The sequence below is a fragment of the Vulpes lagopus genome, chromosome 1 (genome assembly GCF_018345385.1).
Source record: "Vulpes lagopus strain Blue_001 chromosome 1, ASM1834538v1, whole genome shotgun sequence".
In the NCBI taxonomy this organism is placed as follows: Eukaryota; Metazoa; Chordata; class Mammalia; order Carnivora; family Canidae; genus Vulpes; species Vulpes lagopus.
Window position 1 is genome coordinate 28,970,462 of NC_054824.1, and position 17,653 is coordinate 28,988,114.

The 17,653-nt window shown below is 35.0% G+C and overlaps 1 protein-coding gene across 14 annotated transcripts in view; it reads left to right on the top strand.

Moving 5' to 3' along the window:
* SNAP91 (synaptosome associated protein 91) overlaps positions 1-17,653 on the top strand; it is a 140,368-nt gene that overhangs the window by 72,180 nt on the left and 50,535 nt on the right. For 10 of the 14 annotated variants that reach the window (XM_041724044.1, XM_041724055.1, XM_041724120.1 and 7 more), the window contains exons 10-14: positions 1,139-1,209; positions 3,313-3,318; positions 6,143-6,170; positions 8,868-8,977; positions 11,040-11,158. In XM_041724044.1, the coding sequence (XP_041579978.1) occupies positions 1,139-1,209; positions 3,313-3,318; positions 6,143-6,170; positions 8,868-8,977; positions 11,040-11,158 (334 nt within the window). The remainder of the gene's footprint in view (positions 1-1,138; positions 1,210-3,312; positions 3,319-6,142; positions 6,171-8,867; positions 8,978-11,039; positions 11,159-17,653) is intronic. The other 4 variants (XM_041724129.1, XM_041724097.1, XM_041724106.1 and 1 more) reach the window with 1 other exon arrangement.

Genomic DNA, 17,653 nt, shown 5'->3' on the forward strand with positions numbered 1-17,653 from the left:
AATTACATATATAATAATCACTTAATTGTTAAAATGGCTCATGAATCTATTAGTGAAGTGAAAATGAGATTAAATATCCTGAACTTTGAAAATTAAAAATTTTTAATAAGAATTCCACTTGATTTTGTCATTACAGGTACAATGTAAAATGTACAGTTATATGAATTTCCTTGCATTATGTGAGCTATTTTAGCAGTTAGCATAGTGAAAGGTCTTCAAAATTAATTTCATATGAATTTGAAGGATAATTGTTAGAATTAAATGTATCTGTAAATGTAGCTCCATATTTCATTCATGGAATGCTTACACTGCTGTTAAGGACTAATTTAGGTTAAAATTATTTAAGGATGACCTTAAATTCCTAATGCTTGAGGAGTAAATGGGGTGGAATATATGTATGAACTTATTATTTCTCTTTCTAATATACAGTAAAATGCCATTGCTTTGTATTGCCATATTGTTAGTATGAAAACAAACATTCAGGTACCTTTTAATAAAAGAGTTGAAATATATTAAATCTTCTAAAATACAGTAGTTTAACATTATCATATTGCTAAAGGTTTTATTATATATATAAATTAAGTAGCTCAGTAAGAAAATCTTAATTCTTGACTACTAAAGATGTATCATTTTCTCCATAACTATCACTTACACCCCTCAACTTTTATTTACTACAGTAGCAATTTTTCCTGACATTTCAGTCACATGTAGATAAGTGAGATTTTACTGTAGTTTCAGACTTCTGTAAGTTTGTATTTGGGCACTTATATTTTTTAATTGGATATAAATACCTATTATTTTCTCATGTGATCTTATGGAACCATATGGTGGACTTGATTTGAGTTTATTTCATATAAGTAATATCATAGAAAAGTCTATCCAATGCAATCTCTACACTGAAACCACACTGTAGTGCCATTTGTTGTGCAGTGGAGTTAACTATATGTAAGATGGGCCCGTCTGAGATTCTCTGGAATCTATAAATCTTTAAGTACCAAAAGAACCTGAGATGAAATTACCTCCCATATGCAGTGGGCTCCACACACAGAGCTCCACCATACAAAATTACAGTGATGTTCCAGTGTATTTACTGTGAAAGAAAGCAATGCAGACATTTATTTTTACTTTCTTATTGTAGGCTCCCAGCAGTCTTATGGAGACCCTTGAACAGCATCTAAACACATTAGAAGGAAAGAAACCTGGAAACAAGTACGCATTAGTTGTATATTCTAAATAAAATGAAAAATGTTAACAGTCGTTCTTTATAAGAATGAGATGTATCATGGTACTATTATACCACCACAGCTTTAGGGTATGCTTTATTGTAATTCTTCAAGGTTTCCGCCAAGATCCCATCCATCCAATTAACTTATGGCAGTGTCACCCCGGGCATAAGCAGTCTATCTGCAGGTTAATGCAGCAGATTAGTAGGTTGTACTTCAGTTGCCTGAACTTGATGACATATATACTTACCCTTACAGGGGGATTTACAATATACAGAAAAAGAGTTATTCGTGTTTAAAAACTGAGGCTGTTATCATTGGGCAGAAGTAAAACGCAGTTTCACAGGTAGCCTTGAATATTCTACTACATTACCTACCTTTTTGTGAAAAAAAGCAGAGCTCACAGGTATAGTTTTCTGCATTTTAGACTCTCCCCACTTGAAGCCTTCAGCATGGCATGGCATGCTGCTGATATTTTGCTCAGGGATCTTTTTTATAGAGTGGATAGCAATCAGTCAGCAATAAGTACAATTTTACTGTATTTTCATACCTTTGTGTTTGGGCACATACATTTTTTACTATTTTTTCCACATTGCATGCAAAAATGTGCAGGTTCCAATTCTTTTTTTTCTCTCTAGCAAGTATCAAACTTGTCTATTCACAGTACGCAATGCTTTCCAGTCTTTGTACCTTGCTCAAATTATAATTCTGCTGGTCTTGGCTGTCTACCCTCCTTGTCTCTGTGTGTGTGTAAATCTTACCCATCCTGGGAGGGCTGTCTCATTAAACCTTCTTTAATCATGCACTACCTTGTGCTGTGGCCATTTTTTTTTCCCACATATGTAGTTTAAATAGGTTTTCTGATTCTAAAGTTCAGGGACAATTTTATACTTCATTATCTCCACCTGTAGCTATGTCTACAGAGTTAGCTTGAAATCTGTCTGTTGGTCCCAGCTTTATGTTTATTTCATTTAGATTGACAGCAGAAGTTCATAGAGACAACATTGCAGGGCTATATGTTGCTCATGGATTTTGCCTATAATGCAGCTATCAAAATGCAACTCCTTTCTGTTTTCTTCTCTCTCAGCATTTGCACAGAATCTAGATTCATGTCCTGTTCTTACTTGTTGCTTGTTGTTTCATTAGCTAAGTGTAATTTCTATCATCTTTTCCAAGTTAGCATAAAAATAATTGCATATTTTATATTTTCAATGATGAACAACAGTGTAGGAATCTCTCAGGCAGTTATGGCAGAGGTATTTGGTATGATGCATGACAGGACCTTGTAGAGATTCTGTTAAGATTGTCACCACAGTGCAAGAGCAAGGTCTTTCTCCACTTCATTGTAGCCCTGGATGATCAGAGTTTTGTGGATAGATTGATGCCAGCTAAAAAGACATGAGAGTGCATCTGGTGACTTGAGAGTACATTAAGTTGCCCACTTCCAGTTATTGCTGGGCTACCCTGTATTAGAGTGTGTAAGAAGCCAAAAGAGTTGTGTAAGAATTAAGCAAAAGGAGGCAAGAAGCCTAAGAACTGTCCCTGCTCCTGTGGTAGAAGGACCTCTTTGGCTAAGGAAACATGTATATCCTCAGGACTTAAAGCCTCTCCCTTGGCAAGGCACCTCAGAAGGCTCGATGAAAAGTCGGCTTCTCTGTATTCTTTTCCCTTCAGGGTCCCCCAACACCCTGCACAGAGCCACACTTTTCCCACGTTAAACATGCCAGTACTGCAGTCACCAAAAAAGCAGTCTTTTCAGGTGAATTTCGTTAGCCTTAATTTCAAGTCTAAATTCGCCCCCTTGTGGCTGCTGTAAACTATTTTTGCAAAACTTAGCTATGTACACATAGTTACATTTGTAAGTGTAGAGAAATAGAAATTCAGTGATCTCCTGATTTGAATTACCTTTGACTGAGGGTAATGTTTCTCTCTCCTTTAAAATCATTTTATGCTTGTCCTGTTTCTCTTCTGAATTGGCTGAGACCACATATGAACTTGTCTTTTGCTTATTCCCTATTTTTAATATAAATGAACTATAGTAGTTAACTGTTTTCTTCTTTGTATGTTTGTGCTTACCTGGGAACTTAAGTGAAGGGTGAGTACTACATTGAGTGACTTTTTTGCATTTGTTATTACTAAAAATGCAAAAATCACTCTTAAGGCTCCACATTTGGTATTTAGAGCATTTAAAACTCATTTCTGTCAATTTTACACATCTGTGTTTTCATTATCCTTTTTTATTTGTCTCCCAATGTGACTGGCATAAATGGTTTTACTTTATCTTGGTCTCTTTAGATCAAGACTAAAAAAAAATCTCTTTTAGGTGTATGTGTAGTCCTCTTAGATTTTGGAAATCAAAGTTTTTTTATTTGATTAGTAAACAAGATTTTCCCATGGTATATAGCAAAAGTACCAAAAGACAGTATTAGAAAACTAAAGTTGTTTGTCTTTAAGTAGCAGTATGAAATGATTCTAATCTCAGAGACAAGCGTTTTCAAATGTCTACTATAAATATATACATATATATATACTCTTTACATGTAATAGCTTTTATCCACCAATACTCATTTTTGAAGTTTTATGCAATACTGTGTGATATATTTGTATATGTGTGATTCTGTGATACCATAGAACAAAAGAGAAATTGATTTTATTTTATATGTGCATTTACTAAGTGCTGAGGGTACAGTAAATTTGATAAGTCTATTGTAATTAAAGTTATTTGGAAGACATAGATAGGGTTTCACATCTGTATTTTTTTGTTTGTCTTCTGGCTAACATTTATAGCCAAAATTATGTAGAGATTATTATTGTGGATAAGACATAACATTTCCTCTTTCGATGATTTACTATTAACATCATGGAAGTAAACCTTGGCATATTCTATGTTCATCATAAAAACCCATTGATCTGTTTGTAGCATTTCACAGAATTTAGGATAGGACTACATGGGTCATTCTCTTTTAAAATTATATTCATGCCTTATTCTTCCCAACACAGTTTACCATGTACTAGATTTCTGGATATTTGCTGAAATCATTAAAATAAGTATTGATTTTTAGTAAGTGTCATTATCTGTATATAAAAGATTGCAGTATTTTCTTTTATAAAGGGCAAATAACCAATGGTAGAGAAGTAAATCAATGAAGAAACATGAAAGGAAGCAGCCTGTGTGTTGTGTAAGAGAGGAACTCATGTGCTGGGCTCATCTGTATTTGTGTCAGGACAGGCTGGAATGTGAAATGAGCACAGGCTCTGGGCATCAGACAGACTTGGACTAAAGTCTTAAATCCACTATTAAATAGTGATGAGGCTTGGGCAAGTTATTTACTTCTCTAAGCCTCTGAGCCCTCAGATTTTAATCAGTGATTAGTGATACTTTTTAAGGCTATGGCCCCAAATGGGAGCACACCTCTGGTTCTGTCTGACCTCTTAGATGAAAAATCATGGCAAAGGCTGGGTGTGGTCCATAGGAACAGAGGTCACTCATTCTGACAGTTTAGTTTTACACAAAATAATTTTTAAGACTTATGATTAATCTGTTTTTACACAAAGCACATGAATGCATTCTTATTCTAAAATTCAAATAATACAGAAATATCACTGCCTGGAAGATGTCAGGTGCTGTGTAAAGTGCTAGGGGTATAAAACAATGGGATAGATTCCCTTTCTTCAAAAGAATTTAGCTTCTAGTGGAAAAGACAGATAACTAAAGAGACAAGATACAATGTGGTAAGTGGGATGATGGTTTTTCATTTATTTGCTTACTCTTTGGGGTAACTAGAAGTGTCATTTAGTAATGGTGCTCATGTGGGAGCTTGGCAAACTGATTCTTGTGCCAATTATGATATTTGTACTTAGGTTTGAGGATGATAATCTTTAATAGCAGGTATTTGCAAATAAGATTGAACATAAAATGTATTAATGTGATATATATTATTAAATCTGTTTTTGCTACATTAAATAAAACAAAAATTCATGATACTGTACAAAATTTCAGTTACTTAATTTCTGCTAATTTTGTTTTACTAGTGCTACTTGTGCTAGTTTTCTATAGATGAATAGAAAGCCATGTCTGCCATTCTTTAAGATGCTGACAGTAGGCTTCCTATTGAAATGTTTTTTCTTCATTTTGTTTTATCATTAGTTTGTTTTCCATTAACTTGGGTTGGCAAAGTGTAACCTGTTTAGACAGTCGTTTCTGAAGGACTGTGCTAAAAATGATGTACAAGGCAGAGTGGTAGCAATTATCTCACTAAAAAAAAAATTTACTCCTTTCTAATTTTCCCTCACTCCTTTAGAAACAAGCATGAGGTTACTGTTCTTTTTCAATCTCCTAATAGTTCTAACAGGATATTGGGAATATTTCCCATAGATTTTATTACAGCCATGAAAAAAAACAAACCAGGAATATGCATGTGGAAATTGAGACGCATTTCAGGCACGTGCTCATAGGGATATTTTAAATTCTGATGTTCCTCTAATGCATCACAATTATGATTAAATGAATCACAGTGTACCTTAAGGAGTTTTCTAGCTTTTTAACATAATACACCAGAGGGTTTTTTTTTTAATTCTGTAAAACATTATTTTCCCCAAGTCTGGGAAATATTTTTAAAATTCCAATTTTATTTTTGTTGGATACAGGCAATAATGGTCAACTTGAAAAATTGAGTTGCTAGAGATATAGAAAAGAACTTGGATTTAAGAGTTTCTAGTAGTAGAAATTAAGTGAATGGAAAATACTGCAAAAGGATGTCCTAATTGAGTGAAGAATATATTATTTTAAAAAATAGTTTACCCATTACTAAAACATATGTATATAAACAGGTTAATATTTCTCCAAGTGATATCAAACTTAAATGCTTACAAATGCATTCATGTATATTCAGTTTTAATTTTTTTTTGTTGCCTTTTAGATCTGGTGCTCCCTCTCCATTAAGTAAGGTAAGTTTGCTGCTTGTTTTGTTTTGACCATTTTAGGAGTTTTTGAGTGTATAGTTCAGTGGCATTGAATACATAGTGTTGTGTAGCCATCACTGTCATCCATTTCCAGAACTTTTGCCATCAAAACTGAAACTCCGTATCCTTTCAACACTAATTCCACATCCTTCTCCTCAGCCTCAGGCAACCATCATTCTACTTCCTGTCTCTATGAATTTGACTACTCTAGGTACCTCAAATAAGTGGAATCATCTAGTATCTGTCCTTTTTTGACTGGCTTATTTTACTTAGTGTAATATTTTGGGGGGATTTATTTATGCTGCAGCATATGTCAGAATTTCCTTCTTTTTTAAGTCTGAATAATATTCCATTGTATGTATGTACATTTTCTTTTTCTGTCTGTCAGTTGGTCAGTTGGGTTACCTCCACCATTTGGCTATTGTAAACACTGCTGCTGGGTGAACATGTAAATGTTCAAGTATGTAAATACCTGTTATTTCTGGATCTTATGGTAATTTTTTTAGGTTTTTAAGGAAAAGAAAGGTAAAGTTCATGTATTCTACTTTATTAGTTTCTCAATCCACTGTAGTAATAGCAATGTTTTCTTAGTCCTTTATTTGGACTAAGTTTTTAAGTAGGAGAAATTTTCTTACATTTATATTTGCAACTGAAAACAGACTAGTTACAAAGCACATACATACTCTGAATCCCAGCCCTGTGAGATATATAATTTTATATGTGATTGAATGGTAAAGAAGTCAGTTGTGATGGAGTGTCTTTCTGCAAGCATGCCTTTTAGATACTCTACTGTAATAATTTTAATAACTCTACTCCCTCTTTTTTTATCATTTTGAATGACAGGATCTGGGTTATCAGTGACAATAATAGTACTCATTTCCCTAGGTCTGTAGCTTACATTTGCCATTGTATTTTTCAGACAAAAATGTAATAAATGTGCTCTTTCCTCTATGACAAATTTCCTTTATGTGATTGCTGTTATTACAGACGTGAAGGATGTCATTATGACTGCACTGGTGGCTCCCAGACACCCTGTACTATGTCAATACCTGGCTGGCTGCCTAAGATTCCCACAGGCACCCCAAGCAAACAAAAAGCTCCCTGGTGATTCTGATAGAAAACCAGGTTTAAAATCATTACATCTATGTGAAAAAATCCAACATATGACTGTAGAGTAGAGTGTGATAAAAATTATGGCATCATTTGGAGTGGTCTGTCTCTACATTTTGGCCAAATTGAATTTTATTGACATTTTCTTTTTCTTAATAACAGGATTATTCTGGTTCTGTTTCCCTAGCTGTCTCATTTCTCCAGAGCTTATTGTTAGAAGGCATTTTTAATGAGGCTCTGAAGACCTTCATTTCTGCATTTATGTTGGTAGATTCATTGTTGTCTTTAAGTTCTCAGTGGCATTTTCATAAACATCACTTATTTACATGTATTGGTTTAAAAAAATACTAATTTCTTTTAGAGGAGTTGTCAGTGTCCACTGTGGATAACATACAAATTAAATTTCGTTGGTCCTTTCTATTCCCTTAATAAACTGTCATATCCCACCTGAAAATTTTGACATTTTGGTGAAGAGAAAGGCTTGAATTGATGTTTTTTTGAGCAACGTTATCCATATTGCTCATGTGTTTGTCTTTCCTGATGTGCTGAATGTTTAGCAATTATGTATCTATTGAATTTTGACTTCTCGATTCTGGGACAAATAGGTATTAAACAAATACCATTTCACTCTGAAGACCCCTGAACACTATCTCTTCAGTCCTTTTTCTTAATTTATTCTTTTAAAAACTTTCCTTCGTTTGGTCTGTTTAAAATTAGATGTCCATTTATAGCAGTATCTGATAGCGTTTGGCTGCTCTTATTCTTTCATATCTTACTTGCTATTATATCACACTTCCACTTACAGTAAGTATTGGTGGACTGGTTTGAGATGTTTCAATCTTTCTCTTGTAAATATATGGAGAATTAAATATACCAAATAAAGGGAAATAGGATAGTTTCCTCAACAAAAATCTTAATTTTTAATATATTAACTATTAAGTTCTCTTTTTAAAAATAAACCAGTACAGGACAATAAATGTTAGATTTTATTTCAAATTTTTAGTTTTATCTATTTCATATTAGTGATGGGATATAGTCATGGTACCTTTAAGCTGTAAGTGACTTGTATCTTCTTTATAAATTTTTCTCTGCCACCTGTAAACTATTTTGAAAGTTAGATTTCTAGAATTTAAAGATACCTGAGAAGGCTTTATATGAATTCTAGCCTGAATGCAGAGGAAAAAAATGGCCTTGGTTTTATAGCAGTTATTCCAATTGATAATTGTTTTCATTTTTAGCAGTTAGTAAGATCTCTCCTGATAATTCTATTTAGGAAATAACTAACCTTGATTTTAAATACATGAGTAGAAGTCATTGCCATGTTAAGCCAAATATTTTAAACATAATTTTGTATAGTTTGCATTTAATTTTTAAAGTTTAAAACCTGTTTTGGCCAATATTGATTACTTATTACAGTTCTCCATTTCAAATTTTTTTGAGTTTTTTCCTCTCCCACAAGGAGTTACCAAAAAATTGCTGCGAATTCCAGAGGTCTACAAAGTGGAGGTCCTGTTGCTCTGTGTCCTTTAGATTCACATTTGACTAGAGTGTGTTGTGCATCTTCACTTTCAGTCTTCTCCGGCCACAACTGTTACGTCTCCTAATTCTACACCAGCTAAAACTATCGACACATCCCCACCAGTTGATTTATTTGCAACTGCGTCTGCGGCTGTCCCTGTCAGGTTAGTTCATGAGTATGTGCTAAACCGTGTATTAATATTTTGATTAGGTTTTTGTTTTTATGTACTGAACCCAGATGTTTTCACAAAATGAAATCCAGTCCTAGTAACATGTAATAGTTTGGGCTATCTTTAGGTTCACAAAGTAAGTTCTTTTGCTTTTTCTACAGTTCCTTGAGCCTGTATTCTCAAAGCATCAGAAGACCCAAGCTGTAGAAACCTTGGGTCACCTTCTTGCTCACACATTTAGAGAAGGAGGTGGAAGAATGGTACAGATGCTTTGGGTTCTTCTGAAATTGTGAAGAAATGGAAAGTGATTTCAGAAATTAGCCTCTTCTTGTGTGAAATTTAAAGGGTGTCTTACGGCACTTAAAAAACAAAACAAAACAAAAACCGTTCACAGTTGTGCTTATGAGGAACTCAGACTCTGGTGGTAGGAAGAGACCATCAAGATGTTTCTAATCAGCTTTTATAGCACCTAGAGGTGAGAACAATAGTGAGAAAGTTGGAGATAACTGTGCATTGTGTAAAATCTCAGGGCTGCCTCAGATGAAATGCCAGCTCAAAGAGGCTTCCTCAGACAATAATTTTAGGTCACGTTTTGTTTGCTTCTTTTGTCATGAGAGGATTTATAGTATCTATGACTGATTATGAATGCCCTATAATTGGAGATCTGAATTTTGAATTGAGTGATAAATCCATGTAATGTACCCATGTTAACTATTGTGTGTTACCTCTTACTTGCCTGTAATCACAAATTTGGGAAAGCCAAGTCCTTTTTGCCTCTATACTAAGATAAATTGCTTCTTCTAAAAACTTTGATTCAGGTCTTAATCATTTGTTTCCTATCCTGGCACTTTGAGAAGTTATATTTATGAAATGGAAATCAAAACTAAGCAAGTTTCAAGTGTTTTTAAATTAAAAAAGAAACTGGAATTCTTCTTCAAAAGAATATTACTTGGAAATCTAATATTTAAAAAAGGTTAAAGATGGAACTGCTATTTATGAAGAAGGGTGGGGACTCTGGGACCCTGGTGGCTTGGTACCTGGCCTGGTAACCTATAGATTAGTGTGTTTCAAACCTGAATGAAATTCCTGGGGCCATGTTAAAATGAAGATTCTGATATAGAAGATATGAGGTATACCTAATATCCTGTACTTTACGCCATGTCTCAGAATGTTACTAGTTTAAAGACCACACTTTGAATAGCAAATCTCTAGGCCCCTCCTTGGAACTTTTGCAGATGGAGGAGCTTTGAAAAGCATAGCCCTAACTGAATGAGAATAAAACATACAGAAGTATTTCAGATGAGGCCTCTATAGGCAAACTTGATGTGTTATAGTTTAACTTAGAAAAAAAGGTATATAGTGATTATTCATTTTAGTATTCTTTGCTTCATAAATAAATTCTTAAAGCAAGAATTTTTTCTTGCAAAAAAACTTAGAAAATAGAAAAAAGGAAAAATTACCCATGACTCTCTTACTCCGATACTTTAATATTTGGAGTATGCTTCCTTTTATCACAGTCCTCAAAACCAGCCCTTCAGATTCTACCCAGTGGACATTAATATATGTGATAAAATTCCCCCTTAATTTGAGGCATTTAGGTGTGTTCCCCCCTTTAATTTCTGCCTTATGATTGGTTGAGTGGCCCATTACCTGCAGTATGGTTTACCTATGTTATTGTGTATAGAACAAGAGGTGGCAAACTATGGCCTATGGGTTAAACTAGCCCACTGTCTGTTTTTATAAATAAAGTTTTATTGGAACAAAAGCACGGTCATTTGTTTATATATTGTCTATGTCTTACTTAATACTACACTGGCAGAGTTGAATAGTGTTAGACTATCTAGCCCACAAACCTCAAATATTTAGCTTCTTACCATTTACAAAGTAGTTTGCCAACCCTCAGTATAGAAGGACATAGGCTATACTTTCCAAAGTATTATTCTCTTATTGGATTTAAAATATTGAAAATCTTTGTTTTCTGTATTACTCTTTATTTAAAGCATCTTTACATTATAAAATTTTTAAATCTTATTTTAAAATTGTAATTTCCTTTCAGCGCTTCTAAACCATCTAGTGATCTCCTGGACCTCCAGCCAGACTTTCCTTCTGGAGGGGCGGCAGCAGCCGCAGCACCAGCACCACCACCACCTTCTGGAGGAGCCACTGCATGGGGAGGTGAGTGAAACCAGACAGTTGTGCCATTTTCCTATTCAGTTGTTTTTATTCAGGCTACTTACCTTCAGATTGTCCAAAATGTTGCTAGAAACTTGGAGATAAAATGCTGAGAATGGCATCTATTGATTTCAATACATATTGAGAGAGAGGTAGAGAGCCTCTCTGTAGTAGTCATATAGTTTTTAAAAGTTGAAGCAAAGGCAATATTTTTCATTGCTATTCTAATTTTTTTTTAAGATTTTATTTATTTATTCATGAGAGACAGAGAGAGAGAGAGAGAGAGAGGCAGAGATACAGACAGAGGGAGAAGCAGGTTCCATGCAGGGAGCCCGATGTGGAACTCGATCCCGGGACTCCAGGATCATGCCCTGGGCTGAAGGCAGGCGCTAAACCACTGAGCCACCCAGGGATCCCCAGCATTTCTAATTTGATTTGTTCACATGTAGCCTACTTCCTGGATTCCTTTAAGCCTAAGCTAGTTTTAATTCACATTGTATTTGATTTCAGGTAGTTGAAATATGGGATAGATTCTTGTTTGTGCCAGAAAAGATCCATACTAAACTAACCAGAAGAATCATACCTAAGTGCTTAATGCCCATTTTTATTCATGGATCTTGAAAAAACTTAAACTTTTATAAATATTTGATTAAAAAGTAAATCAAATACAAATATAAAAATAGGTTAATTACTGCATCATTTTCAGTGCTGCACTGAGTTGGTTTTAAATACCTTGCCCTATTGTGCCAAACTATCAAGATACATTTTTTAAGTTTAAAAAGTGATTCATACAACTATAGAAAAACATAGAGGGAATAACATAAGCAATGGGTTGAAATAGGAGGTGCCCCATCATAGATCCCCACAGCAAAAATAATTTGGTTGCCATTCATGAGCAAAGTGCCTTTGTGGGAGCTTTGGGATCCAGGTAGGAGGTTGCAAAATGGTAATGGAGCCTAAGATCAGGGAAGGTTGTTTTGAGAGAGCAGGCCTATGCACGGATGAGAGGCTCACCAAACTTGGTCCTGGCTACAGATCCGGAAACACCACCATGCCCCTATGGGTGCATTTATAGTCCTGTTTGGCCCTGGTCCTGCCATCAGGCAACATCTGCCAAGGGATGTAGGAGGATCCATGCCGGCCTTTGCCTTGGGTAATAGGTCTCCTGACCTTGGTCTCAACTGTGGATTCTGAAATGGCCTGTGACCCAGCTCCATCCTCTCTCAGTCATGGTCTGGGAGCAGTCCTGCCTGTCCAGGAATCCAGCAAGAGATACACTTGCCCATGCCCCCAGAGGCAGGCCCGTTGACCTTGGTCCCAACCATGGCCTTTAAGACAACCTTCTGATTGGTTCCAGCTCCACTTAGCTATGGTCCAGGACGATATCTGCCTACTCAGGCACCTAGTGAGAGCCACACCCATCCATGTACTTGCTAACAAGCCCACCATCTGTGGACTCAACTGCAGACCCTGAAAGGACCCTTGTCCCAGTTCCAGCCCTACTAACCAAGGTCCTGAAGGTCCACCCAGGGATGAGGCAGGATACAAACCCATCCAAGCCCCTCGCAAGAGGCCCACCAACCATGGACATCACAGCATATCCAGCTGTATGACCCAGATCCAACCCCACTCAGCTGTGATTCTGTTCTGATGCTCTGGGAAATGTCATTAGCACAGAGCAGGTGAAAGTCTTTACCTACCAAGATAAGTCTTTAAAGACTAGAAGAGCTGTTTACTTCCTCAGATGCACAGACACCAACACAAGGATACATGGATTACAGAGAATCAGGGAATCAAACATGACACCACCAAAGGAAACTAATAACACTAATAACCATTCCCAAAGAAATGGATATCTATGAATTGCCTGACAAAGAATTCAAAATAATCATCTTAAAGAAATTCAGTGAGATGCAAGAGAACACAAATAGACAATAAACAAAGTCAAGAAAATAGTACATGAACAAAATGAATCAAAGAAATAGAGGCCATAAGAAATCCTAGAGCTGTAGAATATAATGACTGAACTGAAGAACTCAATAGAAAGCTTCAATAGCAGACTTAATCAGACAGAATAAAGAAGCAGCAAACTCAAAGATGGATCATTAGGGGATACCAGTGAGGGAAACAAAAAAGAGTGAAGAAAGCATATGGGACCTGTGGATGCTATCAGATGAATATATGCATGAAGGGAATCCCAGAAGAAGACTGAAAAAGATGTACAGAAAGCTTATTTAAAGAAATAATGACTGAAAATGTCCCAAATTATATGGACATGGATATGGATATTCATATTCATGATGTTCAAAAGTCCTCAAGCAAGATCAACCCAAATGAGATACAGTATAATCAAATTGACAAAGGTCAAAGACAAAAAGAAAATTTTGAGAACAAGAGAAAATCCAGTTGTTATATATAAAGGAACCCTGATAAGGCTTTCAGCACATTTCTCAGCAGAAACCTCACAGATCAGGATGATACACTTAGAGTGTGGAAGGAAAAGAAAAGAAAAAAGAAAAACTTCAGCTAAGAGTACTATACCCAGCAGAGTTGTCCTTTAGAAGTGGAAAGATGAAGACATTCCTCTATAAGTAAAAGCTAAGGAAATTCATGACCACTAGACATGCCTTATAAGAAATGTAAAAGGGAGTTATTCAGATTAAAAACATGTTAAGTAAAAAAAAAAAAAAAAAAAAACATGTTAAGTAACAACATGAAAACATATGAAAAAACTGACTGGTAAAGGTAAATCTATGGTCAAATACTGGGTGGCAGTAGTTAAATCACTTTTAACTATAGTATAAAAGTTAAAAGACAAAAGAATTCAAAATAACTAAAGCTACCATACTTGTTAATATAAACACAATATTAAAAGATATGACATAAAAGCATAGAAAATCAGGAGCGGGGAGGAGGAGCAAAAGTATAAGACTTGGTTTATTATTGAAGTTTATTTTTGAAGCTCAGAATACACTGTTATAACTAGAAGCTGTTTTATATAAGACTCATGATAAAGGAAAAAGCCTCTAGTAGATACTCAGAGAGAAAGGAATCAAAGCATACCACTACGGAAGATCAACAAGTCACAAAAGAAAAGAGGAAGAAAGGAAAAAAGGAACTACAAAATGGTCAGAAAACAGTAAATAAAACGACAATAATAAGTCTTTACTTATCAGTAGTTACTTTAAATGTAAATGGATTAAAGTCCCCAAATCAAAGGACACAGATGGTTCAATGTATATTTTTAAAAAGTGAAAACACAGGATCCAACAATATGCTACCTATAGGAAACTCACTTTAACATTCAGGACACACATTGAAAGATGAATGGATAAAGAAGATGTGGTTTATGTATACAATGGAATATTACTCAGCCATTAGAAATGAAAAATACCCACCATTTGCTTCAACGTGGATGGAACTGGAAGGTATTATGCTGAGTGAAATTAGTCAATCGGAGAAGGACAAACATTATATGTTCTCATTCATTTGGGGAATATAAATAATAGTGAAAGGGAATAGAAGGGAAGGGAGAAGAAATCGGTAGGAAATATCAGAAAGGGAGACAGAACATAAAGACTCCTAACTCTGGGAAATGAACTAGGAGTGGTGGAAGGGGAGGAGGGTGGGGGGTGGCGGTGAATGGGTGACGGGCACTGAGGGGGGCACTTGACGGGATGAGCACTGGGTGTTATTCTGTATGTTGGCAAATTGAACACCAATAAAAAATAAATTTATTATTAAAAAAATTATTTAGCAGAGAGGATGAATACTATATAAAGAAAGGTTGGAGAAAAAAAAAAGAAACAGATGAAAACAGAAACATAATATACCAAAACCTATAGGATGCTGCAAAAGCAGCTCTAAGAGGGAATAATGGTAAATGCCGACATTAAGAAGAAAGATTTCAAATAAGCAATCTAGCTTTATACTTCAAGGAACTAAAAAAAGAACAAACTAATCCCAAAGTTAGCAGAAGGAAGAAAGTAATAAAGATTAGAACAGAAATAAATGAAATAGAACCTATGAAGAGAATAGAAAATATCAGTGAAACTAAGAATTGGTTTTTTGAATAAACAAAATGACAAGCCGTTAGCTAGACTAAACAAGAAAAAAAAGCAAAACTCAGAAAATTATAAATGAAAGAGGAAACATTATACCTGATATTATAAAATACAAAAGGCCATAAAGAGACTACTGTGAACAATTATATGCCATCATATTGGATAACCCAGAAAAATGGATAAATACCTAGAAACATACAACTGACTGAGACAGAACCATGAAGAAAATCTCCACAGACCCATAATGAGGAAAGAAATTGTAACAAGAATCAAAAACAAAGAAAAACCATGACTAAATGGCTTCACAAGTGAATTCTACCAAATATTTAAACAAGAATTAATGCCAGTCCTTCCCTAATTCTTCCAAAAAATTGAAAAGGAGGAAACACTTCTAAACTCATTTTCTGGGCCAGTATTACCCTCAGACCAAAGCCACATAGGGGGGGACCCTGCAAGAAAAGGAAATGATAGGCCAATAACCTCAGTGAACAAAAAAGCAAAAATGCTCTATGAAATATTAGCAAACCAAATTGAGTAGCACATTAAAAGGATCATGCACAATGATCAAGTGGAATTTATCCCCGGGATACAAGCATGGTTCAATATACACAAATCAGTAAATATGATACATGATATCATAGAATGAAGGATAAAAATTGTATGATCTCAGTGTGCCTGGGTGGCTCAATTGGTTACATGTCAACTCTTGATCTCAGCTCAGGTCTTGATCTCAGGGTCATGAGTTCAAGCCCCATGTTGGTCTCCATGCTGGGCACGGAGCCTACTTCAAAAAAAAAGAAATCATATGATCTCAATAGATGGAGAAAAAGCATCTAACAAATTTCAACATTTGTTCATGATAAAATTCTTAACAGATTATATGCAAAAAGAATCACCATCATAAAGGCCATATATGATGAGCCTGCATCATACTCAATGGTGAAAAGCTGAAACCTTTTTCTCTTAAGATTCAGGACAAGACAAGGATGCCCACTCTCCACTTCCATTCAGCCTAGTGCTAGAAGTCTTAGCCAGAACAACTAGACAAGGAAAGGAAATAAAAGGCATCCGGATAGGAAAGGAAGAAGCAAAATTATCCCTGCAGATGACATCATCTTATATGTGTAAAACTGTAAAGACTCTACCAAAAAAACTATTAGAACTAATAAATGAATTCAGTAGAGTTGCAGGATACACAATTAACATACAAAAATCAGTTGCATTTCTATACACTAACAACAAATTATCTGAAAAAAAAATGAAAACAATTCTGTTTACAGTAGCATCAAAAGGAATGAAATACTTAGGAATAAATTTTCATTGAAGACATGAAAGATCTGTACACTGAACTGTTAAACACTGACCAGAGGAATTGAAGAAAACCCAAATAAAGAGAAAAATATTCTGTATTCATGGATTGGAAAAATCAATATTGTCAAAATGTCCGTATTACTTAAAGTGATCTATATATTCAGTGAAATCTCTAGAAAAGTTGTAATGGCATTTTCCCATAAATAGAAAAATAATCCTATCCTTTGTACAGATCACAAAAGACCCCAAGCAGCCAAAGCAATCTTGAGAAAGAAGAACGAAACTGAAGACATGACACTTCCTGATTTCAAACTATAGTACAAAGCTATAGTAAAATAGTATGGTACTTGGTATGAAAACAGACCAACAGAATAGAGAGCTGAAAAATAGATCCACACACATACGATCAACTAACTTTTGACAAGAACACCAAAAATACAGGGAAAGGATAGTCTGTTTAATAACTGGTTTTGGGAAAACTATATCCACATGCAAAAGAATAAAATGGGAACCTTATACCATACACAAAAAGTAACTTTAATGAATTAAAGAGTTAAATATAATACCTGAAACCATAAAAACTCCTACAAGAAAACAGAGAAACTAATCTTTTTAAACATTGGTCTTAGCAGTGATTTTTTTGGATAGACACCAAAAGCATGGGCAACAAAAGTGAAAATAAACAAATAGGACAATATCAAGCTAAAAAACTTCTGCACAGTAAAAGGAACAATAAAATTGAAATACAACCAACAGAAAGGGAGAAAATACTTGCAAACCTTGTATCTCGTATGGAGTTAATATCCAAAATATGTAAGGACTGAATTCAATAGCCAAAAAAAAACCCCAAAAAACAAATAACTTGATTCAGAAATGGGCAATGGATCGGAATAGACTTTTTTCCAAAGAAAACATACAGATGGCCAATAGATACATGGAAAAGTGTTCAGGATCATTTATCATGGAAATGCAAATCAAAACCATAATACCATATCACCTCATACATGTTGGAATGGCTATACCAAAAAGATAAGAGATAGCAAGTACTGATGAGGGTATGGAAAAAAGGGAACCCTGTACACTGTTGGTGGGAGTGGAAATTAGTATCGCTATTATGGAAAAC